The following is a 27,308-nucleotide window of genomic DNA, read 5'->3' on the forward strand; positions in this document are numbered from 1 at the left end:
GGGGCAGGGAGTGGTACTTCCCTCTCCCCCCTTGTGTAAGGAACAGCCATGCTGACCCCTCTCCCATGTCCCAGAACTCCTCCAGAGGGCTGGTTTCTGTGGGTTTTGCCGCACTCCCCATCACCACCCCCAAAAACCTACCACAGGAGACCAGAACATTGAAGCCAGTGATTTCTGTTTGGAATTAGGGTCGTCTTCTGCTGCTGACCCCCATCAAATCCCATCATGCCCACAGCCCTGTGCCCCCGAGTCTTGGCTCCAAAGGAAAGTGAGGAGCCCAGGAAAATGAGGAGCCCACCGGGAGAGAACCCTAGCCCCCAGGGGGAGCTTCCCAGCCCTGAGTCCTCCCGCCGCCTCTTCCGCCGCTTCCGCTACCAGGAGGCTGCGGGCCCCCGGGAGGCCCTGCACCGCCTCTGGGACCTGTGCCGGGGCTGGCTGCGGCCAGAGAGGCACACCAAGGAGCAGATCCTGGAGCTGCTGGTGCTGGAGCAGTTCCTGGCCATCCTGCCCCGGGAGATCCAGGGCTGGGTGCGGGCCCAGGAGCCCGAGAGTGGTGACCAGGCTGTGGCCGCCGTGGAGGCACTGGAGCGGGAGCCAGGGAGACCCTGGCAGTGGGTGAGCAGGGGGGTGCTACGCTGGGCTCATGGGTGTTGGGGCGTGCTGGGCGGGAGAGGCAGGGAGCAGGTCTGGACGACATTTGTGGAGAGGGGCAGCCGTGTCCTTGGATGTTTGGCAGTATCACATGTTCTCTGACCGGAGGTGAGAGACTCTTTATGGAGCTGCAGGCTTCAGTGAGGCTCAGGTTGGAGTTCGGTTTCCTTAGAAAACGGGTTCTGTGCCTTGAAGGGCCTGACCTGACAGCCCTGTCTGAGCCTCTAGCGCACCACCAGAAGGGTGTTCAGCAGGTCCAGGGATGGGTGGTATTGGTTCAGTCTCTGGCCGCCAGCTCTCTCCTGGCCAGGGACCTCTCCACCTGGCCCTGAAAAACCCTCTCTGGAACTGAAGCTCAAGCACTGTGAAGACCCCGTGGTGATCGAGGATGGGGATGGCCCTCCGGACCAGGAGCAGGAGCGGCTGCCAGCAGAAGCCCAGAGCGACCTTGCGAAGAGCCAGGACACGCAGTCTATGGCCCTGGCACCAGGCTCCGGGCTCCCGAGCAGACCACCAGGCCAGCTCAGTGGGGATCCAGGTACTGCCAGGGGGGTGGGGGAGGGGCATGCATACCCCACCCGTGCCCTTGGCAGCGGCTCTCGGTGTCCATGTTTTCTTCTCATCCACTGAAGAGCCATGAACTATGTTGGGGGTCTGGGTCCCTCCCTAGAGCGATTCAGTTAGAATCTGATGAGCATGTCTGTCCTCTTCATTGTGCTAGGCCCTCCCAGAGGGACCACTGCCCATCTCTTGGAGGGTGCATCTCTGGATCTTGTCAGCTTGGGGACCAGCCAGGCACCATCACCCAGCAGGGCCTGTGTGGGCAGCTGTGCACGGCCGTGCCTTGTCTCCCTGAACCGCTCTTTCCTCAGCTACAAAATAGCTGCTCTCAGGATGTGTCATAGGAAATATAAAATTGCCTCACAGGGAATGGGCTGGTGTTTTCAGGGTGCAGGGCCTGGATGTCACCTAGATGTATTTGGCTATCTGTAGGAAGAGTGCCAATGGCTGGAGGCAGGTGGTTTTGACAGCTTTGAATCCTGGAGCTCTGATCTAGGGCATACTCCAAGTCCCGGTTTCCGGTGAAATCTAGAGACATTTTTTAGAGACATCTGCACAATTAGGAACTGTATGGCTTTTACTGGAGGTGCATCCCCAGTAACAAAATAAGCACCCTTCCTGGGTTTGTTGAGGATTGAAGGATGAGACCCACAGAATGCTGAGAGCAGGGACCCCGAGCTGCCCATGATCATCACAGGAGTTGCAGTGCCCTCAGGGTGAAGGAGGTGATATCCACGATGGGAGGGTCGGTTTGGGTGGACTTGCCACATTGTCCTGTAATTACAGCTGGAGAAAGCCAGGAGTGCATGCTTGTGATTCATACAAGTGGTCCTTTGTAATGTAGTAAGGTTTTTAGTTTCCAAAAAAAAGCATCTTAAATTTCTCTCAGTGTGTAATTAATCTGCCTTCTGTGTATTCATCTTTCTTTTTTAATGTCAGGGGTGCTGGCTATTTGGGCTCACTGGGGCTTCTGTGACCAAGCACCATCCACCGGGCAGTTCACACAACAGGAACACATATTCTCACAGTTCTGGAGGACCAGTGCCCTCCATCAGGGCATGGACATGGTGGCTTTCTCAAGAGGCTCCTCTCTGTGGCTTGTAGGCTCCTCCCTGCGTCTTCACAGAGTTGTCTCTGAATGTCCATCTGTGTCCTAATCCCTTTTGATCAGGACACGAATCACTGGATCAGGACCCACCCATGGGACTTCATCGTAGCTCAGTTACCCCTTGGAAGACCTCATCTCCAGGTGCAGTCAGACTCTGAAGTTACTCATTCATGATTGGTCACTGTGGGGGATGAACCTCCCGTAGAAGCCATACAGTTCCTAGTCTTGCAGGTCTTCCTAGAAAGGTAGATTTCATTGGAGACTGAAAGCTCTCCAGTGATTCTCATGGTGTCCCTGTACTCCTTTCTCTTGGGGACAAGTGAGGGAGGGCTGTAGTTACCCGGAAGGAAGCACGTGTGAAACTGGAAATACAACGGTCCCCCCACATCCGAGCACACACAGCCTGCTGGGCCAGTGGGGCAGCCACCTGTCACTGCCCCTGAGCTCGCCCTGTCTCACCCTCGTGTTGGAGGCTGGTGTCCCAGCCCTGCAAGGGGAGGCACACCGGATGCCGGTATCAGCTTGGAGTGGGGGGATTCAGCGTGTGAGGTAGGCTTCTCCTGGATTTTCTCTGACCCTGCAGACGCCGGCTTTCCAAGTCTTCCTCTGTGGAAGAAGCAGGTTTCAAAACAACTCATTTTTCAGGGCAGCCCCGCAGGCCAGGTGTGTGGCTCACCGTCTGCAACGCTGAGCAAGGCGGTGTGGTGTAGGCAGGAGAGGAGTCCTCCTGCAGCCGAGCAGAGGGGTTGGCCGGGTTGCTGGTGGGCCACACTCCCATGCCTGCTGGCACTTAAAGTGTTCGGCCCATGACTCTGCCGGGAGCTGCTCGTGGTTGGTAGCCGTCTTTCTTCCGGAGCTGTGTGATTTCTCAACTCGTAAATAAGTGACCTCAAGTCACACAGTGGTGTTCGTTGCTGGCAGCTCTTATGGACACCTCGACGCCATAGAGCTTAAACCTTTATTTTCCTGGGATTGGGTCTCTGGACCTGTGGGAGGCAGTGGAGTGTGTTGAGTAATAGATTGTCGAATCTCGAATAGGTAGATGGTCCTCCTGAAGCAGATAGAACACTGTGTTCACTGTACTGGGAGGGACAGCAAACAAGAAGAGAAAGTAGGCGTCACTCATGCACGGAAAGCTGCCTTGAACCCAGGCATGCCCTCCCTGCTCAGGCCCCTCCTGGCTACATCGGAAAGCACAGTGACAGAGATTCCTGTGCTTTGCAGTACTCTTCATGTGCATCGTCTTGTACTCCCCCCTCCTGTGGACGAGGAAGGAGACACGCTTTCCCTGTCTTTCAGTTCTGCAAGACACCCCCCTTCAGGAAGCAAGTTTGAGGGATGCACAGCCTGTGACAGCCCTCCAGCTACCCCCGGTGAGTGACTTCTTCCAGAGCCCTTGAACTCCCCAGTGCTGCCCCTCCCTGCCCCCACTGCACTATGTGAGCAGAGACAGCCTCGGGTCAATGTGCGCCATCCTCTGGACACCTTAGGCTCCCCCTGGGAAAGATGGGGGACCTCACGGCGTATCCGTTTCTGTCCTAATCGTCACAGTGATTATATTCCAGAAGTGTTAGAAGGTGAGGGGAGAAGGCACATGTCATTTCAGTACCGTACACAGCCAGGCACGCTCATCAGGACTTTTCGTGGTGTTCCCATGTGGTACTACACACAGCCAAGCAAGGCATCCTTGCTCACGTGTCCCCGTGCAATAGAGAGCCCGTCCGATGGGGGTCTCCATCCCTCCTTTCCAGCCGTTTTGCTGCCTTTGGCTGCAGTGGCTCATCGTGCCTCCTCCATTTTCCTGACGTGTTCCCTGCCTGGCAGGCAATGTGGTCTTATCCTGTGGAGAAGTAGGTGATGTGAGGTGTGGACCTGGCAGATAGAGGACTGTCTGGTGGTCCCAGGTATGCCTCAGCACCATGCATCCTACGAGACTTGGGACCTGGGAGTGGGGTCGGCTCACGGTGGGGAGGAACTGGCGAGTATGTGGCTTGGGTTGTGTGTATTCCCTTCAAACGGTATCCAAGGGCTCTTGTGTGCAGCGTGCACTCCCACATCACCGATGTCCCGTGATAGTTGTGGAACAGACCGACCCAGAGAAGGTAAAATGCACAGTTCTTACTAAAGATAGAGATGTTTGACTGGTACGACATGCAGAGAAGCACTGTGAGCTCAGAGTCCGATGAGCCTGGTATCCCTGTGAGTCTCCACGTCCTCCTGTACAACGGGAAGATGGATTTCGGTGAGTCAGCACCATCTTATCGCTCCCCTGAAGACAGTTTCTGCTCAGTGTACTGGAAGTCACCATCACGGAGGTCTTAATTTTTTCAGAATCATTTTGAAATTTTGAAATTTTTACTTGTGGTAAAATACATACTACATAAAATTTACCATCTTAACTATTTTTAATGTATAGCAGTGTCTTTAAGGGTTCAGGGAGAGTAGGTATGTTCACACCACTGTGCAGACAGCCTCCAGAACTTTCTCATCTTCCAAAGTGGAAACCCCTTGCTGGTTAGGAAATAACTCCCCTCTCCCCCACACCCCCAGCAAAATGGCTGCTCTGCCTCCTCTGTGAATTTGGCTACTCCCTATAGTTCATGCAAGTGCAGTTACACCTTTACAGCATTTGTGTCTTCGCGACTGGCTTGTTACACACAGTGTGGTGTCCTCGAGGTTCCGTCACACTTTTGCGTTATGGGCTTTCCTTCCTTTCTGAGGCTGGATAAGATTGAACAGCGTGTATGTGATACGTTCTGGTCAGCTGGGTAATAATGCATGGCATGTGTGTGAGGCGTTCTGGTCAGCCGGATAATACTGCACAGCATGGTGTGAGGTGTTCTGGTCAGCTGGGTAAGAGTGAGCTCTTACCCAGTGTGACACATTCTGGTCAGCCAGGTAAGAGTGCATGGCGTGTGTGTGACACATTCTGGTCAGCCAGATAATACTGCACCGTGTGTGTGTGACGCGTTCTGGGCAGCCAGATAATACTGCACCACGTGTGTGTGTGGCATGTTCTGGTCTCCCGGGCAAGAGTACACGGCATGTATGTGGCACGGTCTGGTCAGCCAGATAATACTGCACCATGTGTGTGTGATGTGTTCTGGATAGCCAGATAACACGCACTGTGTGTGTGTGACTTGTTCTGGTCAGCCGGGTAAGAGTGCACAGCATGTGTTTGGCGCATTCTAGTCAGCCGGGTAAGAGTGTGTGTGATGTGTTTTGGTCAGCCAGGTAACAGTGCCCGGTGTGTATGTGATGAGTTCTCTTCGCTCACTTGTCCCTGGTCTGCATCTTGATCTCGGCCCGTGAGCAGTGCTGTTGTGAACACAGGCACACACGCGTAAATGTGCTGTTGATCTTTTTCCGTCTGAGGTTAATTGCATTCTTCTACAGCGGCCAGGAACGACAGAGCTCCCTTGTACTCATCACACTACGCGGTCGTGTATGGTGAAAATACCTAGAAGGTCGTGGCCGGCCCGTTTGTGTGGCACACAAGATGCGGACCATGCGCTTCCTCGGAACCATCCTTCCCTTTGCCCTTGACAGCGGCCTGTGTCCCTCTGGCCTCGGGCTGCCCAACCACGGACGTTTATAAATGGATCCTGCATCTGGGGACTGTTTTCAGTCCGCAAACAGCGGAGCTGTGGCGGGCTTTGCAGGTGTCTGTGGCTCGAGTCCTGCTGTGTGCGATGAGATTCCACAGCATGGACTCACCACAGTGTGTTTGACCTCTCCCCTATTGAAACCTCTGGCTTGTTTCTAGTCTGGGGCCGCGTTGCATAAAGCTGGTGTACATGTCGGCGTGCGGGCTTTTGTGGGAGCGTCAGCTTCTTGCTCTGGGAGGAAGGCCCAGGTTTGCACTTGCTGCGTTGTATGGTATGTGCGTGTTTTATTTTGTGGGAAACTGCTGTGTCCTTTTCCAGAAGGAGTGTTCGTTTCTAATAGAACAAGTGCAGTAGGTTTTTGTTGATTCTCTTGGATTCTGTGACCTTGCTGGATCCATGCATCAGTTTGTTTTTAACCGGCGTGCTCTAGATTTTCCGTGTATGCAGTCACGCTGTCTGCCCATGAAGACAAATTTTACTTTTTTCCAGTCTATGTCTTTGTTCCAGGACCTGGCTTCCTTCCGCCGAGAACTCCCGGCACAAAGTCGGGAGGCGGTGCTGAGCCCCTTGTCCCTGCCTGTCCCCAGGGCTCGTGGGAAAGAGTTCATTCAGTCTTTCACTGTCCCTGACCATGGCAGCCTTAGGGGTTTGGAAATACTCTTTATGCAGTCGCGAAAGTTCCTTGATCCCTGTTTTCCTGCAGTTTTTATTATAATGGGTGGCTGTTGAAATTTGTCGAAACTTTTTCTGTTGCTGTTGGTCACGTGTATTTTCTGTAGATTGTTAATGTTGTGGATTAGATTTGTTGATTTGTGGATATTGAACCAGTCTTGCATCCCTGGAATGAACCTCTCCTGGTCGCAGAGTAATATTCTATGGATATATTGCCAAATTTTATTTGCATTTACAGTTGACCCTTGAACACGAATTTGAACTGCGCTTGTCCATTTACGTATTTGGTTTTTTTTGACAAATACAGTATAGTAACCTCAATATGGTTTCTCTTATTTTTTTTAAATAATAGTCCCTTTTGTTGCTTCATTTATTGTAAGAATACAGCATGAAATACATAGAACATATGAAATGTGTGTTCATCAACTCTTTACATCAAGTTTTGGGGAAGTCAGAAGGTATACATGGGGTGTGTGTTGCAGGGGGAGGGTTGTGCCCCTGACCCCTGCATAGTCCAAGGGTCACCTACATTTCGTTAAGGATTTCTGTAGCTGTCGTTTGGGGAGAGAACGGTCTGAGTTTGGTATCAGGGTAATACTAAGTTAGTAAGACAAATCTGGTTGTGTCCACTCTTGATTTCTAAAGGAGATTGTTTAGAATTGGTTTTCATTCTTTGACGTTTGGTAGAGTTCTCTGATGGCACCGTGGGAAGCCGGAGGTTTCATGGGGTGGAGGGGAAGTGGTGTTTTAATCATAGACCTGACTTCCTTAGCGGTTCTGGAGCTATGCACGCTGCCTCTGTGATGGGCGGGGGGTGCTGGTGTTTCTCAGTCAGCTCCTTCCTTCGAGCTTGTCAGATCCATGTGTGCGGACGTGCTCACGCTTTCTTTATCATCTGTCTGGTTTGGCTGCGCAACCCGTTTCACTTCTGATACTGGAAATCAGTATCTTCTGTCTTTTCCATGTCAGTCTTGTTAGAGGTTTTCCATGTTGGTGATCTTTTCAGAGAACTAGCTCATTGTTTCATTGATTTTTCTCTGTAATTTCTGTTTCTGGTTTCATTGATTTCTGCTGTCATCTTGACTGTTTCTTCTGCCTGCCTGCTTACTGTTTGTGATCTTGGTTCTCGAGGTGGGAGCTTCGGTTATGGATCTGAGACTTCCCCTCACATGGAGGAATTTTAATGTAAGTGTTTCCATGCAGTGAACGTCCCCCCTGAGAACTACTTCGGCTGTATCCCACAGATTGTAATGATGTAGCTTTACTTTCATTCATTTCAGTGATTTTTTTTTTAATTTCCCTGACCCTTTTTCTTTGACCCAAGCATTGTTTTAAAATGCGCTGTTTAATTTCCAAGGGCTTGGAGATTTTCCCTTTATTTTCTATCCCTGATGTCTGGTTTGATTGCATTGTGATCCAAGAATGTGCTGCGTGTGCTTTTGGCTCTTCCACGTTTGTTGGGAGTTCCTCCGCTCCTTCCGGGATCTGGTGAGCCACGGCACGGCCTGTCTGGCCAGAGCTGTGTGCATGTTGGGAACAGTGTAGGTGCTGTGGGTGGTGTGGAAGAACACACAGGTTGTGTGCTTCTGCTCTTGCGTATTTTCTGTCACTTGACAGAAGTCAAATTGAGGCCCCCTTCAGGAGTGGTCGATTCCTCTCTTCCGTCCAGTTCTGTCACTCTTTGTGTCCTGTTTCTCAGCTCTCTGGTGTGGGACACACACAGTGAGGGTTGCTGTGCCTTCATGGGGGACAACCCTTTCATTAGTATAGAATGTTCTGTCTTGTTTTCTTTGCTCTAAAGTTGGCCTCATCTGGCATTTGACTACTGCTCCTCCCTTTGATCAGTGGTTGTGTCATACATACCTTCCATCTTTTTACTTCCAACCTGCCTGTACCGTTATGTTTGAAGTGAGTTTATTTTCTTTTAAAGATTTATTTATTTATTTGAGAGAGAGAGAGGGAGAGCACAGGAACAGGAGGAGGGGAGGGATAGAAAGAGAATCCCAACCACACTCCACCCACATGCACAATCTCTCTCAAATAAATAAATCCTTAGGAAGAAGTAACTACATTAAAATATATATGGTCTAAATACACCTTTAAGTGAAACTCTGCACCACACATGGGCCTTGAACGCACAACCCTGAGATCAAGAGTCACATGCTCTTTCGACTGAGCCAGTCAGGCACCCTTAAACACATCCGTTAAATCACAGCGAGTGATTGGCAGAGTAGACTAAGAAACCTGACCTAACTCTGCTGTCTAAAAGAAGCTCACTTCTGGGGTGCCCCGGTGACACAGTCAGTTAAGAAGCAATTCTTGGTTTTGGCTCCGGTAGTGATCTTGGGACGGAGGGCTCCGTGCTTCCTCATCGAAGCTCAGAAGGATCTTTGCTTCTGCGGGGAAGGGGTCCTCCTTCCCTGGCCACTTCTGGGGTGCTCTTGCCCTTCCTCTGTCTCCAGAGTCCCCAGTCCACTTACTGTGTTTGCCACGATTTCTCTGGATGCCCTGTCTCCAGTTCCCTCTGCTTGGGTCTGTGGGGCTGTGTGTTTTAGCATATACAGGAGCTCTGGAGTTGGTTTCTCATCCCGTCAATTCCAAGCACCCCGTCTGCCTGCAGGACTTGTCCGACGGGACTTCAGCTGTCCCGAGGCCCTTGCCCAGGCTCCTGATGCTCTGCTCACTTGTTCACAGTCCATTCTCTGCCCATCGTTCAGAGTGCACGTCGGGTTTCTCCATCTCCTCCCCAAGGGCAGGTTCTGTCCTCTGTCCCCTTCTTGTTGCCGTGAGCAGTCGCTGAGCCCTCTGCTCTGCAGCTCTGCTGTTTCCACTTAACTCGCTCTTCACGTCTTCTGTGTTCACTCTGGTTCTTGGTACTTGGTGTAGGCTGATTTTCTACAGACACACGCACTCTTCCTGGGTCTCCTTGAAACCATCTGTCCAGCTGGGTTTTCCCTTCAGACACTGCTCCAGCAGAAAGAAGGTAGAGTCAGGCTGCCTCAGGGTCCCCGCTGCACAGCCATGGGGGGGCTCCTGCGTGAGACTGGGGCATTGGGGTGGGGCATAGCGATGGGGGGTTTCCTGCGTGGGGCGGGGGCGTGGAGGAGGGGCTCCTGAGTGGGGCTGGGGCGCAGGGGGAGGGGGGCTTAGGAAGCTCACGGTGCCCCACTGAAGGTACAAGGCAGGACTCCCACGTGCTCCCTGCTGGCACGAGCAGGGCTAGGGGCTCTAGGGGCTCATCGCTGTAGTCCTTTGGTCCAAGGCCAAAAGCCCATCTTCTCTCCACCTTTCAGAGTCTTGAGTGTGGGTTTTAGGTATCAGCAGCTGGGATTTCTGTTCTGGAGGCAAGAGTTAGGGAAAATATATCTGTTCCATGTGTCAGAAGGACGCAGAAGTCTGAGAATCCATTCTCCTGATGAAACTTGGCAAGATTGAGAAAGGGAAAGCCTGTGACACTTTCCCAGTTACCTGAGATCTCCACGTGTTCTGTAACGTTCTTCCAGACTCTTCTGTGTCCTTTGTTTCTGCCTGGCTAGGATGATACGTGGGGTCAGTGTAGACCACGGCCGCTGCCAGCATGTGAGCACGTGTCCCTGCAGTGCAGATTTCCCCAGGTCTCTGTGGCTGAGTCCGTGACCCCACCCACGTGGCCTGCGGGCTCAGTTTTGCATCAGTGAGACCATGAGTGTCTCTGCCCACTGTGTTTCGTTCCTCCTTCCAGGCTTTGGTCCATTCTCGGGCACTGATCCAAGGGTGAAGGGAGGAAAACCCATAACTCTTGCCTTGCTGTGTAGTCTTGTTTTCTCCAGAACCCGCAGAGCCAGCAGGCACTGCTGTAAGACAGCTCTGGTTTCCTTCTCTCTCACCAGCCGTGGCGCTTCCCGTGTCTTCCTCCTACGCGGGCCGCCGGGAGCAGGCCCCTTCCTGTGCTCTCCTGGGCTCGGTGCTGGCCTGCACAGGGGCTGACGGGCGGAATGCAGGAGAGAAGGGGGCACTTCATGTGTCTGTGAGAACCCCAGGCAGGCAGGTAGGTCCGTGGCTGAAGGACTGTTTGGCCGGGGACCACGCGGATGGTGATGGGCACTAAGGTGACGTTTGATGTTGTCTCTGAGCCAACCAGAATGCTGTCCTGTCTGGGGGTTAAGGGCTGTTGGCCCTTCCGGGCAGGGGAGAGTCAAGGGGCCTCTTGATGAGGAAGGGCAGTGCTCGCTTTAGGCAGAGACGGGGCAAGCAGAACACGTTGTCTACGTTCTCATTCTTCAGTCTCCCTCAGCTGGAAAGTCTTGATGCCAAAGTGGTGCCCCCAAATGGGGATGGCCCTTTGTGACCCACTCTGAGACCGACATCCGGTTCTCTGCTGCAAGCCCATGGCCTCCCGCAGTCTGTCATCCCTTCTGTGGACTGTGTGCTACCCCCACACTGGTCTCCTCCTCGTGGCCGTTGAGACGAAGCTGCTCAGGCTCCGTGGACCTCCAAAGACAAGGTGTGTTTGTATGGAGACGCTGAGTGGCTCATCCATGTCTGTGAGATTTGGAAGCCGGCTCCCAACTTCTGTTCAACCCTAGACATTTCTGAACTATTCTGTTTATTTTAACTTTTGTTTTGGAATGGACTCCAAACTTGAAGATTGCGAGAGTAGGACAGAGACTTGCAAATACCCATCACTTTAGTTTCTCTGTCGTCTCCGCGCCCCCACCTTCCAGCCTAGGCTCATCTTTTCCCCGACCCTGCGGAGCGTCAGATGCATCTTTATCTCTCTGGCCACAGCACGCCCAGCTGCGTACATGAGTGTGATATATGTATCCCGTTCTGGAAGTTTCAGTTGAGATAACATGCAACCAGGGTTATGTTTCTGGGTTCGCGTCTGGTGTCCAACTTCCCTCCCGTGAGCTTTTCTGGTCTGTAATGTCCATGATCATTCCAACAGGTGGAGACTGGCCCTCCTCGCTCAGCGGCAGTTAGCTCTGCGCAGATGCAGGCTGCACGCTGTGGCAAGCCCACGGGCTGGGCTGTGTCCACCCCGGCATGCGTGCTCTACAGGGTCGTGTGGCTCTGTCGCTGTGGAGTACAGGTCTCCAGGGGTTAACACCTTGTACGGGGAGAGTGTGTGTATATGATTGTTCCACAGGGAGCTGTTCTTTTATATTAGAATTGTTTCTCATCTTCACCAGAACGATGGTGGAAAATCCTGTCTATATTTGTACTTCCTTAAAATCTAATTTTGAGGAGCATCAGGGTGGTAACCTCAGGGTCCTGAGTTCAAGCCCCGATTTAAAAAACAAGCTGATTTGGGGCTATAATCTGCATGCAGTGCACTGTTTCAGCATCCGGCTTGCAGAGTGTCAGACAAGTGTGTGCACTGCTGTCCTGTTTGCCCCAGTCAGGATAGGGAGCATCTCTGCACCACCCCAGAGGCTCCCCTGGTGCCCTTTGTGGTGGAGCCAGTCCCTCCACCTGCGCCTCTCTCCATTGCCCCTGAACATGAGCTTCTCTCCTGGAACTGTACATAAACAGAATCGTGCGGGATGTGGCCTACGGGCGGCTCCTCTTACCAGCCCAGTGATCCAGGCATCACTCACGTGTGCGAGTCAGCGGTGAGGCCCTGTTCATCACTGAGTAGCATCGCATGTGGTGACAGCCGGTCTGTTGTCCCCTGTCCACGGGGATTTGTCACTTCCATTTTCAGTGTTACAAAGGAACTTCTAGAACATTTACATGTCTTCCTGCAGAGACACATTTTTACTTCTCTGGGAGTGAAGTTGTTGGAGGGTAAGTGTGTGATCTGTTCTACGAAAGACGGCTGTTTTCCCTGGACCACTCACGCTCCCACCTAGTGAATGCACCTCTTCCCCACTTTTCATTTTCTTAGAAAAAGTATGTTTTTGGTCATTAAAATAACCATTATGGTTTTAGTTTGCATTTGACTCAACGAAGTATATCTATCTTCTGTGAAGTGTCCACTAGCCTGTCTATGACGGGGTTCCTTGTCTTACTGTGTAGTTTTAAATAAGCTGCACACCCAGCATGAGGCTCACACTCATGACCCGAGATCAGGACTCACCCTCTATGACTGAGCCAGCTGTGTACCCATCTTACCGTGTTTTAAGAACTTTGTATAAACCATATATTCTGGATGACAGTCGTTTGTACTATACATGTACTGGAAGTTTGTGGTTTCCTTGTTTTAATGGTGTCTTTAGAGGGTCAGACATCTTTAATTTTCACGAGATCAAGTTTATCATTTTCTTTTCTTTTGTCATTTATGCTTTTTATATCCTAAGAAATCTTTGCCCCAAGATCGTAAAGAATTTCTCCTGGAAGTTTTAGAGCTGTGGCTTAGTTACATTTTTAGGTCTTTGGTTCATTTCAGGTTATTTTTTTGTGTTTGGTGTGAGGTGTAGAGTTATTTTTTTAATGTTGATATTTAGTTGTTAATCACCACTCACTGAAAAGATTTTCCTGGGGCGCCTGGGTGGCTCAGTGGGTTAAAGCTTCTGCCTTTGGCTCAGGTCATGATCTCAGGGTCCTGGGATCGAACCCCACATCGGGCTCTCTGCTCAGCGGGGAGCCTACTTCCCTTCCTCTCTCTGCCTGCCTCTCTGCCTACTTTTGACCTCTGTCAAATAAGTAAATAAAATTTTTTAAAAAAAGAAAAAAAAGCGCATCTGAATGTTAAAAAAAAAAAAAAAAGATTTTCCCTTAGTGGCCTTGATACCTTCGTCAAAAATCAGTTGTCTGGGGGCGCCTGGGTGGCTCAGTCGGTTAAGTGGCTGCCTTTGGCTCAGGTCATGATCCCGGGGTCCTGGGATCGAGCCCCACACCGGGCTCCCTGCTCAGTGGAGAGCCTGCTTCTCCCTCTCCCTCTGCCTGCTACTTTGCCTACTTGTACTCTCTATCTCTGTGTCAAATAAATAAAACCTTTAAGAGATTATCTTCTGATATTAAAAAAAAAAAATCAGTTGTACACGTACATCTGAACATCTGGGCCACACCGTCGTTTATCTGTGCTCTGATTCTTTACACCAAACTACCATAACTTCATAGGAAGGTTTGCAGCTGGGCAGTGTGAGTCCTCCTGTTTTCCTTATTTTCAGAATTCTTACCACTGCTCTGAGTGCTTTGCTTGTCCACATTCATTTCAGAATTAGTACATCAGTTTCTGTAAAACTGCCCCCTGGGGTTTTTGTGTGGGATCGCCTAGAATCTGTAGGTCATGGTGGGGCGAGCTGATGTCTTAATGGTCTAGAAATATGTTCAATCCTTCCGTGTTCAGGCGACACACAGAGTAGAGTTTATATGCGTTTTCCTCAAGAAGTCCATGGTTTTGATGTTGTAAGTGGTCTAGCCTTTTTTTTTAATTTCATCTTCTAGTTATTGCTCATACACAGCGATATAGAAATACAGATGATTTTTGTATATTGGCCTGCTGTCCAGAAACCTTGTTAATTTTACCTATCAGGATAAAACCTTTCCAGAATATTCCAGACCATGTCCTCTGATTGGGTGGTGGGAGTTTTGGCCTCTCCAGTGAGGCAGTGGTTCAAGGGTTTGAGAGGAGATACAGGTTTATTGAATCCAGGGCCAGGGAGTGGCGGACTGGATGGCAGAGCTGAGACCGTGTGCCAGGAGGTGGGGGGTGGTTCAGGAGGAAGGTGGAACAGTGAAGAGGTTTGGGAACATAAGGAACGCTCCCTTTTTTGTGCTCAGTGGTAAGTAGCCCGTTGGCCCACTCTGGCCTGTTGCTATTCTGAGGTGGGCTGCCCGATGGTCCTGCTTGCACCCAACCCAGGGGCTACCATGGGCCCTTCTGTCTTACTTAGCCTTCCAGAAGTGGCCTCTGCGTGCCCCCCGACAGAGAGACAAGGACAGATCCTTGGCATTGGGTGGAGGCCTCAGTAGCTGCTTCCTCCTGAATGGGGGCAGGGAGGGGGGGCTTCTGTCTAGCAGGGGTTCATTTATAGACCAGAGTGTGGTTTGAGGTGAGCAAGCTTGGTGGGCCATTGGAGTGATATTACTTGGTGGTCAGGGCCATGGGTTTTAGGGGAAGGGACCCTCCAGTGGCATGGGCTGGAATCCCTGTTCAGCAGTCCTTCCCATATGGAATTGTTGGATTCAAGATGAGACCAGTTAACAGAGATTAAAGAGGGGACCAAAATGAGGAGTATGAGTATTGAGGGCAGAAGTGCTAAGAAGAGAGGAAGTCGGGAGAGCCATAGTTGGTTTCCAGGAAAACCAGGCAGGTGATTGAAGGTGAAACAAAGGGACAAGGGCCATGGAAGAAGGAGCAAGGCAGCTGGGAACAGCCACCTCAGGACAGCGTCCCAGCCGGCTCCTAACACAGGCAGATTCACCCTGGTCCGGCTTCTCTGCACCCTGGGAAACGGAGACTCAGGGGACCGAGCGGGAGAGCCAGGGAAAGGGGTCCTGACCTGCCCCCCCGCCAGGGGCTCGCAGCCCACCTGTTTGCCCTCGCACCTTCAGACCACCCCATAGAACTGCCCTGGTTGAAGAACAGGGGCTCTGCCGCCGCAGAGCTGGTGGGGAAAGGGAGGGAGGGACGGTTCCCTCCAAAGTGCGGGAGGGGACACCCATCATCCTTGTGGGCAGGGGCCATGTGGCGGGTGCACCCCGGGCTTTGGGTCCTCACCCAGGAATCACCCAGATGGGAGGTCGTCAGTGTACCAGGGAGAGTCCCTAGAGATCCCTGGGAAATCAGGGGAGAGTCCTAGGGCCAGGGTCCTCCAAAAGTGGGGGATCCCAAGTGGATGTGGGATGACTGGATTGGGTAGAGGGGACCCCGGCTGGTATGGGGGGGGTCCCAGCCAGTGCAGTTGTCCCCAGCAGGTGCAGGTGACCCCAGCTGGTGTAGGGCAATCCTGGCAGGTAGAGGGGGACCCCAGAGGGCGGAGGCCAGTGGGAGGTGGTGAGGGGACAGAAGTTCTCTGGGTGTAACTACAGGGGCTGTGGCTTCTGCCAGCAGTGTTTCCAGCACGTGCTGAATGGTCAGGATTGCAGACAGACCTCCTCACCTGTCTTCCAGTCTTCATCAGATGCTTTCATAGGCGTGTTTTCATGCACGAGTCAAGGTGAACTTTTTCTCATATACTTTGAAGTATTTACTTTCTTGCCTCCCTCTTTAACAGATATGGAAGGCTCTCTAGACAGGCACTCCGTATTTTCTCAGCCCCCCTTCCCGTTCATTCATGGTGGACCTGTGTTCCCATTTGTCATTTGTCTTAATCTCATTCATGCTGTATCATTACTGAGCATACTTCTTTTTCTTTTTTTTTTTTAAAGATTTTATTTATTTATTTGACAGACAGAGACCACAAGTAGGCAGAGAGAGGAGGAAGCAGGCTCCCCGCTGAGCAGAGAGCCCGATGCGGGGCTCGATCCCAGGACGCTGGGATCATGACCTGAGCTGAAGGCAGCGGCTTTAACCCACTGAGCCACCCAGGCGCCCCACTGAGCATACTTCTAAGTTTTATGTGTCCGCCCATTACTTCTTTACATGGTCTTTATTTTTACTCCCTGGAAGCCATTTTTTGCCCTTTTGGTACTTTAAGGTTTTTAGGGTTTTTTTTTTTTTAATTTTTAAATTTGTTTTCAGCAACCTGTACACCCAACATGGGCTCAGTCTCACTGCCCCAGATGAGAGTCACAGGCTCCATCAACTGAGCCAACCAGGTGCCCCTAAGGTTTTTATTTTTATATTAGTTTGGTCAAGGATCAGGATCTAGTTTTATTTCTAGTCAACCAACTATATGAAATACATTAGATAAAAATTATCTTTTCCGGGGCACCTGGGTGGCTCAGTCATTAAGTGTCTGCCTTCAGCTCAGGTCATGATCCTGGGGTCCTGAGATCGAACCCCACATCGGGCTCCCTGCTCCGTGGGAAGCTTGCTTTTCTCTCTCCCATTCTCCCTACTTCTGTTCCCTCTCTAGCTGTGTCTCTCTCTGTCAAATAAATAAATAAAATCTAAAAAAAATATATCTTTTCCCTTTCCTCACTGATTAGGATTTTGCTTTTTCATGTGGGTTAAATTTCACGTCATGACTTTTTCTTCTGTGTTGGTCTGTTTTGTTCCAAAACCACATGTTTATATCAAAACTCACTTAACCAAAATTATCCCCATACTAAAGTGGTCAGCGTTTTCCTGCAGTCTGTCCTGTACTACTAACATTACTGATTTTTTTAGACCACCATAAAGTGATTGGAATTTTTTTTATTTTAAAATTAAAATAATAGGGGGCGCCTGGGTGGCTCAGTGGGTTAAAGCCTCTGCCTTCGGCTCAGGTCATGATCCCAGGGTCATGGGATCGAGCCCCACATCAGGCTCTCTGCTCAGCAGGGAGCCTGCTTCCTCCTCTCTCTCTGCTTGCCTCTCTGCCTACTTGTGATCTCCCTCTGTCAAATAAATAAATTAAATCTTTTTTTAAAAAATTAAATTAAATTAAAATAATATTATGCTTTCTTTTATAAGAGTGAAGTATATCCACAATTTTAAATGAGCTGGTAAAAAAGAAAAGAAAGAAAAAAAAAGAAAAAGGAGTCATTAGAATATAGAAAAATAGGCAAAGAAAACAAAGAGGCATTTCAAAGCAGACAAACACAGATTGGCCACTAAACCAAGAGGAAAGGTTGGTGGAGAGCAGGGTGGGTTCCCACTAGGACAGCTACTCACCTGGTTATTGGAACCATTACAGTATTGGCGCCCAGTGCTTGCAACACGGTGGGGAGACAAGACACAGGTGCGTAGTCTGTGGGGCAAGAACCATGTGGGGGTATTTAATATCGGGGAAGATACGTGTCCATAGGGTCCCGCACTCCTCCGCTGCGTGTCCTTAGAGTCCCTTGCCCACGGACAGGGGAGGCCCGTGAGAGAGCTCCCTGAACCATTGCTGTAGCAGCAAACTGTTGGGGGGGCACCCAACACTACTGACAGAAGAAAGGATGAATCAGCAGTGTTCTGAAATCACACCTCCATGTAAGTGCGTGGATTAGACACACGTGCACGGAAATACAGCTGAATGGGAGGGCCAGTGAAGGTCAAGTTCAGCATTGGGAAGTGTGCAGAACGGTGCTGTGGTGTGACTTAAGGCTGTGTTCACATCTGGTGGCTGTCCCGAGGTAGCTCGGAGCCACAGCCGCACAGAGGAGACCACAGGCCCCTGTGGGACCCGCGGACCCGAAGCAAAGGCTGTTAGTATTTGTAGTTTTTACACCTCTGTGCTGGGTACCTGCGTATTTTGTCTCTTTGATCATAGACGATGCATGCTCAGGGCCCCGTCAGACTCAAGGGAAAAGCGTGCAGAGGAAACTTCATGTGGTTCCACCCAGTGGGTGTTCCACAATGTTTCACACACATTCCCGCCTGCGCCTCTGAATCTCCTGGAAACAGTGGGCGTGCTTGTGACATCTTCCCAGAGGTCCACAAACATGCGTTTCCACTCAGTGTGCATGAGGACCTGTTTCCCAGAATCTCAAGGACACGGGGGAGCATGATACTTGTAATCCTTTTCAATCAGTTGCTCCTGGCGGTGGGGCAGGGGGGGAACCCAAAACAAAACCAAGTAAGTGCAAAGCTGGGACTGTTTTCACTTGAACCCCTGATGGTAGATGTGTGAAGTCACACTTAGTTTGGCAAGGTTTCCGGAGTCCCCATTAGAAAGTTAACACAGCGGTTCCCCACCCTAACTGCTTGTTACAGGCAGCTCTGCAACTCTAATTTTTTTTTTCCTTGAAAGGGAAAGACTCCTAATTCACACAACACAGGATGAGGTTACTGAACCCTGGGCAGTTTGGGGGTGTTGTGGAGTGGTCTGTCTGCTGTGGCTCTGTGGACATGGTGGCCGGGTCACTGTTTGCTGCGTGGGGCTGTCCGAGGCTCGGCAGTCGATGCCAGGGCAGCCCACCCCAAGGTGGTGGGAGGCAGGCCCTCTGGTCTGGTGCAGATCAGCCCCACTGGGCCAGAGTCGCCACGCTCGAAGAATCACGATGGTCGATGTTGGGTTGACACATGCCTGCAGTTCCTAAGTGGTCAGGGGAATGAGAATCTGGCACCATATATGAATGGGGGTAACTTGGTACATCTGCCTGAGTGGCTCTGTACCCCTCACGTTTGCTGCATCAATCTACTGTCTCCAGATTCAGTTTTAAGAATTAAGAAGTGTGTATATGGGACGCCTGGGTCAGTTAAGCGTCTGCCTTCAGCAGACCCAGGATCCTGGGATCAAGCCCCGCATCAGGCTCCCTGCTCTGCTTCTCCCTCTTCCACTCCCCCTGCTTGTTTTCCTGTTCTCACTGTCTCTCTCTGTGAATCAGACAAATAAAATCTTAAAAAAAAAAAAAAAAGGAAGTGTGTATGTGAGGGAATAAGAGGCATGTTACATGGGTGTGCCATCAGATTTTAGATTAAAATCAATTTTGACACATTCCTGGGATCCATGACTCAAAAGTGTCAGAAATGTCTCCTTGCAGTAGTAACCTGTGGCCCCTGTAGCAGCCACTGGCGTCCCAGATGGTGAGACGCCTCCCCGTGGGGACAGGATGGACAGCCCTGTGCACAGGAGCTTTTCATGCACCAGCAGACTGTGGAGGGTCCCTTCTGCGTGCAGACAGGCCCTCTTGCTTCCTCATGGGTGTGTGCTGTGCCCGGCAGCTTGCCCCATTCAGAGGCCGTGTTCAGTCTGCCGCTATTACCCAGTATCACTAATGCTGCTGTGAAAAGTCCTATACGCAGAATGAACTCTGGAAGTGGGATGTCAGCATGGGTACTGTGGTTGGGCATCCCGAGTCTGCCCACCTGACAGTTGTGGGTGTCCAGCCACCGTGCACCGAGTCAGAGGTCCGTCCCTATGCACCCCTGGCCACTCTGTAAGGCACTTGCTGGACGAGAGGGGCGTGAGGAGGATGTCAGCTGGAGCAAGGGAGGGGTGGCGCCGGGCAGCCTTCCAGCTCACTTGTCTTGCTGGAGGCTCTGCCCTTTGCCCCGGCTGGCCTGCCCTCCCCGTGCTCAGAGCATGCCTGCCCTAACTTGACCCGGGGTTAAGGTGTCCCTGTTCTGCGGTTTCAGAACCGGGTTTCCCCCTTCAAGGACATGATCTTCTGCTTCTCGCAAGAGGACTGGTCCCTTCTAGACCCTGCGCAGACTGGCTTCTATGGAGAGTTCATCATTGGGGAGGACTGTGGAGTCTCATTGCCTCCAAGTAAGGCTTCCTTGCCTCTGTCCTGAAATCAGAGAACTCTGGGGCCAGTCTCTGTTTCAGTGTTCACCCCTGAACCCTCAGGCCTACTTACTGCACATACATCGGGCCTAGCTGGCTGGTTTGCATACTAAGCCTAATGTAACATGCTTTCTGTGCGCCTGGTTTTCTGACATGTGTACGCTATGGCTCGTTTTGCTTCTGTTTCCCTGATGGTCCTTAAGGAGACCCCCCTAACCCACAGCTCCTCCCTTCATATGCTCCTCCTGCCCCCTCCCTGTTTCAGTAGCCCTTCCTGGCCCCGATGGGGGCCGTGACCCAGTGTGCATGCCTCTGGCTCTCCTTTCTGGACCTGTGTGGGGTCCGCCCTCCACCCTCCCTGGTTTCCTGTGAGAACACATGGCTGATGGGTGTGTGTCCTCTCCTTCGTGAACAGATGACCCAGGCACCCAGCTGGATCTCTCCCAGGGAGAGGAGAATGAACCCCGGGTCCCCGAGTTGCAGGACCTCCAAGGGAAGGATGTGACCCAGGTCTCATACTTGGGTGAGTAATGCTTCCAGAACTGGGTGGAAGGTTGCCACCGGCCAGAGGCAGACCTGCTCCCGCCACCATTTCTCTGCAGCCCGGTATTACTCCTGCACCCTGTCTGGCTTCCTCCCTGACTCTTGCCAGAAAGCACGTGAGATTTTAACATTGCCATTCCCCTCAGCCAGAGGTGAGGGTATGACAGGAATCCTTCCCTGTGCTCTAAGTGGGGCCTGGCTTATGCTAACTAGGTGGCCCATCCACAAGTGAGCTCAGATCCTCCCCAGAAGTCAGGTTGGGGAGGAGGAGTGGATTCTCAGACTGTCTGGCTCCTAGCCACACGGGGAGGAGCTGGGGCTTGGCCATGGTGTTTTCTCACATCCTCCCCGACACCGTGTCCACCGAGCTCATGTCTGTAGCCTCTCGTGCCCTGGAAATGTCTGCTCCTTCGTGGGAATGGGCTCTGTGCGGTATCAGCAGCAACCCCCATCCCCTTGGAACCCTAAAGCTGGCACGGAGCAAACCAGGTTTGCGCCCCATGCCCGCCTGGAACAAGCGTGCACATGCCCTGGCTCACTCTACAGGCTGCATGTATGCAGCATCTGCGTGAGGTGGAGGGCCTTGTAGACACCCAACACAGAAAGTGGGAGTGAGCGCTGGGAGTTCTGTTGAGTTCAGCACCCATGTTCGGGGGGTGACCCGTCTTGTCTACAACACTTTACTGAACTCAGGGCTATTCTCCAACCAATCAATTTCTCCAGACTGCCCAAGCCTCCAGCCATTCCAGATAGAAGAGAGACGAAAACGGGATGAGTTACAGGTGCCAGAGTTCCAGACGTGCCAGCAGATGACGCTCACTCAGAACACCTGCCCAGGTACTGGAGGCGGCCAGGGTTGGGGAGGCTGTGCACCTGTGTGTGCGGTGTGTGTGTGTGTGTGTATGCGTGCTGCTCAAGGAATGGGGTCCCCGGGTCTCTGAGATCCCTGCTGACTGCTCCTGTGGACTATATGCTATAGCGCTATTCTCCCAGTCTGGGACCCTCCGCTCCTTGCCTTCCCTCTGCGGGTGAGAGCCGGGGTTCCGCCAGCGGACAAGGAAGGGTTCCGCCAGTGGACGAGGGTTCTGCGTGCTGAGGGTGGTCATGGCTTGAGGAGTACCCAGGACATGCCTTGGCATCCTTGCCGGCTTCTAAGTGCCTTCAGCACCTCTTTAGAAGGTGGATGCTAACCAGCCGGGGTTGTTCTCAGCTCCGCCCCCTCCTCCCTGGGCCCTGTCAGGGATTTGGCTCTGAATGGGCAAGGCACTGAGTGTGACTGTCTGAGAACAAGGAGGGGTGCTAGGTTCCCAAGCGCATTGGTCGCCCATGGCCTCTGAGCAGGGGAGGGGCTTGCGCCCCGCCATTCGCATGCAGGGTGCTCCTGGCCTAGTCACTGTAATGCCTCACTGGACCCTCTTTATGCTCAGGGTGCTTTCTCTGTGCATTGCCTACATAATACTTTGCAGTCCCGGTGTTGGCTTGTGTTCCCCTCCCACGGGGTGAGCTCTGCTTGGACCCAAGCCTTACGGCAGCATGTAGTCTGTGTGAGGTGCTGTGTGTGCACCTTGTGTGCTGATGACACTTCCCAAGAGGTCTGCCAAGACAGCAGACATTTCCCTCCTCCCGGTCCTGGAATGGGGTCAGGGCCAGCCTTGGAGGTGCTAGCAGGCTCTATGGATGGTGAGGACACGCCCTGCCTTGGAATGCCTGCCCTCGCCCTGTGGGCTCACGTGGCCTTTCCCTACGCCTGCTGTTGGAGACAGAAGTTGATACTCTCCCATCTCTTCCTTTCCTTGTAAGTGCACATCCCAGCACAGGGCTCCCACCTTCAAGACTGCTTCTAGGTCCAGCTACCTCCCAAAGGCCCCAGTGCCTGATGCCCTCACACTGGGGATTAGGGCTTCCTGGCTCTTGTCTGCACCTCACTGAGCCATTGCATGTCCTCTCTGGGAATCTCCTAGAAACTCTCAATTACGGGCTTGGATCTGTTGCCTCTTGGGTATTTGCACACAATTTCTCCCCCTTTTATAAAACTTTATGTCAGCCCATAACCTCTTCTCTACATTTTATGATTTTTTAAAGATATTATTTATTTATGTGAGGGGGCACAAGCAGGGGGAGAAGCAGGCTCTACAATGAGCAGGGAGCCTGATGCAGGACTCGATTCGGGACTCTGGGATCATGATCTGAGCTGAAGGCAGATGCTTAACCGACTGAGCCACCCAGGCATCCCTTTCTACATTTAAAAAATGTAAATTTTTCATCCTCTCCTTTCAGGTTTTATGTCTTAAAAGAAAGCCTCCCCATTTTTTTTAAGTTTTTATTTATTTATTTGACAGAGACAGAACACAAGCAAGGGGAGTGTGAGAGGCAGAAGCAGGCTTCCTGCTGAGCAGGGAGCCTGATGAGGGGCTCGATCCCAGAACCCTGGGATCATGACCTGAGCCAAAGGCAGAAGCTTAATGGCTGAGCCACCCAGGCGCCCCAAAAGCCTCCCCATTCTAACATGACAAGAATGTATTTCTTATAACACCTGGATTTTTATTTGTTTATTTTCTCATCTGTCTCTCTGACCCCGCCGTGACTCAGCCCTCCATCTCAGGGAGCGAGCGGTGCGTTTGCAGACCATGAGTGCCCTTCCCAAGGCAGGAGCTGCCCCCGTGGCCATGCGTGTGCTCCCAGCACACCCCATGGTCTGGCATTTCCCGCCTGCAGCTAGCCAAGCACAGGCTACATTTCTGTTCCCCTGAAACCCTGGGCATCTTTGTCTCTCAGAGATAACAGTCTTGGCTGCCAGGTGGTTACTGTTGAGGATTAACTAATTCACGAAAGAAGAATCGCTTCTCGGCCTTTTGGCTAAGATCAAGTGTACTAATTCACGAAAGAGCCCTCGGACCAGTAATTCCTCCCGTCTTCCCTCCTGTAATCCTGACCGCCCCCACACATACACCCTGAGTTACTTCTCAGTGCTGAGCACTGAGCTCCTGTCCCTCTTCCCCTGGTGTTTGGGCACGCCTCTGAGTCTCAGCTCTTCTACGAGGAATTCTTCGCGTTGTTGTGTTGATAACACATGATGGCATTATTGTCGATTTATTCCTCCCTCTATAGAAGCTCTGCATTTGTTTCTCTTTACTCTGATTGGAGTGGATGTGACCCCATATGCATTATGTTAGTCTCCTAGGGCTGCGTACCAAGGAACCACAGACGGGGAGGCTCAAGCAGCACTGATTTTCACAGAAATCTGAGGGCTCAAAGCATAGGCTGAAGGGGGCAGCACAGTATTCTTTCCCTGAGGCTTCCCTTCTTGGCCTGCGGACAGAGGTCTCCTCCCCGCATCTGCACATGGCCCATCTCTGGATGTCTATGCCCTGATCTCTTCTTAAAAGGACACCTGCTAGAGTAGGGCCTGCCCTGATGACCTCATTCTAACTTCTTTACCCCTTGAAATGCCTTATTTCCAAATAGTGTCGTATTCAAGGTGCTGGGCTTAGGACTTCAATATACAGATTTTTAAGGGGATGCATTTCGGCTCATTGCATTCTGCCTTCAGGTGCCCCAAAATTCCTGTCCTCTTCGTATGCAGTAGATAATCACCCTCTCCAAACATCCCTTAGTCTGTTCTACATCTGTCCTACATCCATCTCACCTAAATATCCTGTAAATCAGGTGTAGGTGAAACCCAGGCATGTTCCTCTCCAGCTGTGACCCTGTGCAACCAGACATCATGTTATATACCTCCCAAAATGCAGTTGTGGGACAGGCATAGAATGGACCTTTTCATTCCAAAAGGGAGAAATTGGCAGTGCCTGGGTGGCTCAGTTGGTTAAGCATCTGCCTTTAGCTCTTGGGGTCCTGGGATCGAGCCTTGTATCGGGCTCCTTGCTCAGCGGGGAGCCTGCTTCTCTCTCTCCCACTCCTCCTGCTCATGCTCTCTGTCAAGTAAAATCTTCAAAAGGGAGAAATTAGGAAGAAGAAAGGCTGATGGCCCCTAGGCAAAGGTTGGAATTCCATGAGAATTTGCGGCTTGCAGGTAGCGGTGGGCTCAGGGCTCTCTCCCCGTCGGGCTCGGGGATGCAGTTGGAGTCCTGTCTCCCGGACAGCCTTGGCAGCCAGTCTTCCTTGGGCATCAAGGATAAGTAGCTTTCTGGCCTATTGTGTAGAATGCCAGAGGTCTGAACCGCAAGGTTCATCCATCTCTTGCTCTCTAGTCTAGGCTGGCAGTGTTTCTGCTCAGACACAAGTCTCAGAACCTGTGTTGGGCCCTTGCAGTCCCCAGGAGCTCAGGAAATGCAACAGGAGAGTCCTTTACGGATCTTTCCTGGATTATTTCATCTCTGTTGGCTGCCAGGATCTGTGGCTCACATCCATAATCCCTTTACCTGGTGGTTCCCCAGCCCCTCCGTGTTCTCTCCAGAACATGCTTTGTCGTCTTCTCCAGTATGGATGAAACTGGGAACTTTCCAGATATTCTTGTCTTTTCCCACCCCCCAGCCTCATATCGAGCTGAACCCCGTGACCTTTGTCTTCTGAGGAACAGATGCTCCCATGGCTCTTCTGTTGCCTGCTGTCTCCTGCTCTCTGGCTTCTCGGTCTCCCTGCCCTGCTTCTGTCTCTCTGGCTTCACCTGCCTTCAGGTGCCCTAACCTCACAGAACTCTCCTTGTTCCAGAGATTACATCCAGATCACCCGAGTGGTTGCTGTGTGTGGGCTGCGGGCTGGGACCTCATGCCAGGCACTCCACTGCCCACCCACTTCTTCTAAATCACAGACTTGGGATTCATTGAGTCTGCTTCAGACTAGGTTATAAACTCCAGAACCACTACCTATCCCCACTGTGGCTGCTGGTGGGCTTCAGAGGTGACCCAATTGACCTGGGTGGTGGGAACGGTCAGACAGTCATGACATCATCAGCACAGCGAGGCTAACTCTGTCCTCAACCCTGAGCCCGGAGCGTGTCACCCCAGTTGGCTTGTGTGTATAATTTGGCAAAGAATAGGTCATTGGAGGTGTCCAGGAGCCAGTGGGGCTGTTGGTGTCAGAAGTCTTGCAAAGACTCTGAAGGATTTTGGTGCTCAGCCCCTAGTAGCTGGCACCTTCTTGCCACTGCCTTTATAGGATATAGGGTCTTTCTCTCTACCGTGGTCTTTAAGGTGCCCGATTTCTGGCTAAGTAGGGCAGTGCTAACTGATGTGCATGGCCAGGACTTGACTGACACTGATAGAAACAAGTTGTTAGGGCTTGAAGGGTCTTAGTGCCTAGAGAGGAAAAATAAAGATTGGGATTTGGGGCCTAGTGGGAAAGAATCAAGCGGAGCCTTCCCGGTTGGGGTTTCTAGGTGTGGAGATGTGGCTGATGCAGCACCGCTGACCCTCCCTGTGGCTTTCCTGTAGCTGGAGGTGACGCGCTGACCCCTGAGAACGGCCTAGATGAGGAGGTGACCATCGAGATCGTCCTGTCCAGCTCTGGGGACGAGGACTCCCAGCACGGCCCCTACTGTGCGGATGAGCCACGGAGCCCCACAGAGAAGACGCGCAGTCTCCCTGCCTCCCACCGGAGTGGCGCCGAGGCTGGGGGTGAGGTGCAGACGTCGTCCTCTAAGAAGTCCTACATTTGTCCGAACTGTGGGAAGATCTTCCGCTGGAGGGTCAACTTCATCCGGCACCTGCGGAGCCGCAGAGAGCAGGAGAAGCCGCACGAGTGCTCGGTGTGCGGGGAGCTGTTCAGTGACAGCGAGGACCTGGACGGGCACCTGGAGAGCCACGAGGCCCAGAAACCTCACCGCTGCGGCGCCTGCGGAAAGAGCTTCCGCCTCAACTCACACCTGCTGTCGCACAGGCGCATCCACCTGCAGACCCGGGGACTGGAGCCGCCGCAGAAGCGAGAGGCGGCGGCGGCGGCGGCGGCGGCGGCGGCGGCGGCGGGGGGCGCGGGGCCCGGCGCGCGGCCCGGCGCGCTGCTGGCCGAGGGCGCGCCCAAGCTCGGCTGCCAGTGCCGCGAGTGCGGGAAGGCGTTCCAGCGGCCCGAGCACCTGGCGCGCCACCGCAGCAGCGCGCACGCAAAGGACAAGGCGCGGCCCTTCCAGTGCCGCTACTGCGTCAAAAGCTTCTCGCAGAACTGCGACCTCCTCCGCCACCAGCGTCTGCACATGAAGCGCCGCTCCAAGCAGGCTCTGAACTCCTACTGAGGGGGCCTGCAGGACTGGTAGCATGTCCCCTCCCCCTTCCGGGGACAGGGCTCCTTCCCCAGGCAGGGCGGCCTCCCGTCCAGTTCCCTTTCCTGATCTGTCTCCCTCCTCCCACCCCAGGGCAGGGTGAGGCTCTCCTTAAGGACTGGTCCCATACCCCGCCCGCCACGCACCTCCCCCAGGACAGAGTCACACCTTCCTGCCCTTTGCTCTCAGGTAGAAAGGAGATAGTGGCCGAAGGAGCATTTGTTCTGTCTCTCCTGTGCCAAAAAGCAGAGAGGGCTTGTCTCCACCAGCTTTGACCTTTCCATCTTTCCAGACCTTAGAGAACCCCTGCACTGCTTTCCAAGCGGGGAAGGACCCGGGGGCTCCTCCACTATGGTGACCCCACAGGGGTCTATCCCTTGCCAACCAGTCTTAAATACACCCTCATAAGTACCTGTTGCACATCCTCCCTTCCCCCATCCTGCAGTCTGGGAGTAACTGTACTTCTGTGTGCCAACAAGAAGCTTCCCGTGTGGGGGTCGGCTGGGAGGAAGGCCCGGAGGCAGGTGTCCTCTGGTGCCTGTGGGCAGCAGGCCAAGCACCCCAAGCCATGTCCTGTCCTCAGAAGTCAGTCCCCATCACCATCTGGCCCATAGGAGCGGTCCACTGTCATCAGGAGGCTTAGAGGGGGAAAAAAGTCCCACCCTTTTATTTGTCATGGTGTCTGGTTATTAGGGAATGCAAGTTCATTGAAGGCAAAGCCCACA

At 52.4% G+C, this 27,308-nt stretch overlaps 1 protein-coding gene across 3 annotated transcripts; it reads left to right on the forward strand.

Moving 5' to 3' along the window:
* Nucleotides 1-225: 225 nt before the first annotated feature.
* Nucleotides 226-26,556, forward strand: ZNF496 (zinc finger protein 496; the record flags this gene model as incomplete). Of its 3 annotated transcripts, none has more annotated exons than XM_080804410.1 (7): nucleotides 226-615; nucleotides 1,006-1,189; nucleotides 3,620-3,693; nucleotides 19,679-19,811; nucleotides 20,245-20,352; nucleotides 21,096-21,272; nucleotides 25,763-26,556. In XM_080804410.1, the coding sequence occupies 7 exons, from the start codon at nucleotides 226-228 to the stop codon at nucleotides 26,554-26,556; spliced, it is 1,860 nt and encodes a 619-aa protein (XP_080660536.1). The 3 variants fall into 3 exon arrangements, with proteins under 3 accessions (XP_080660536.1, XP_080660537.1, XP_080660538.1); XM_080804411.1 differs by having other exon boundaries at nucleotides 21,096-21,209; XM_080804412.1 differs by having other exon boundaries at nucleotides 20,254-20,352; nucleotides 21,096-21,209.
* Between the last annotated feature and the right edge of the window lie 752 nt (nucleotides 26,557-27,308).

Source organism: Martes martes (genome assembly GCF_963455335.1).
Source record: "Martes martes genome assembly, chromosome: 5".
Taxonomy (NCBI): domain Eukaryota; kingdom Metazoa; phylum Chordata; class Mammalia; order Carnivora; family Mustelidae; genus Martes; species Martes martes.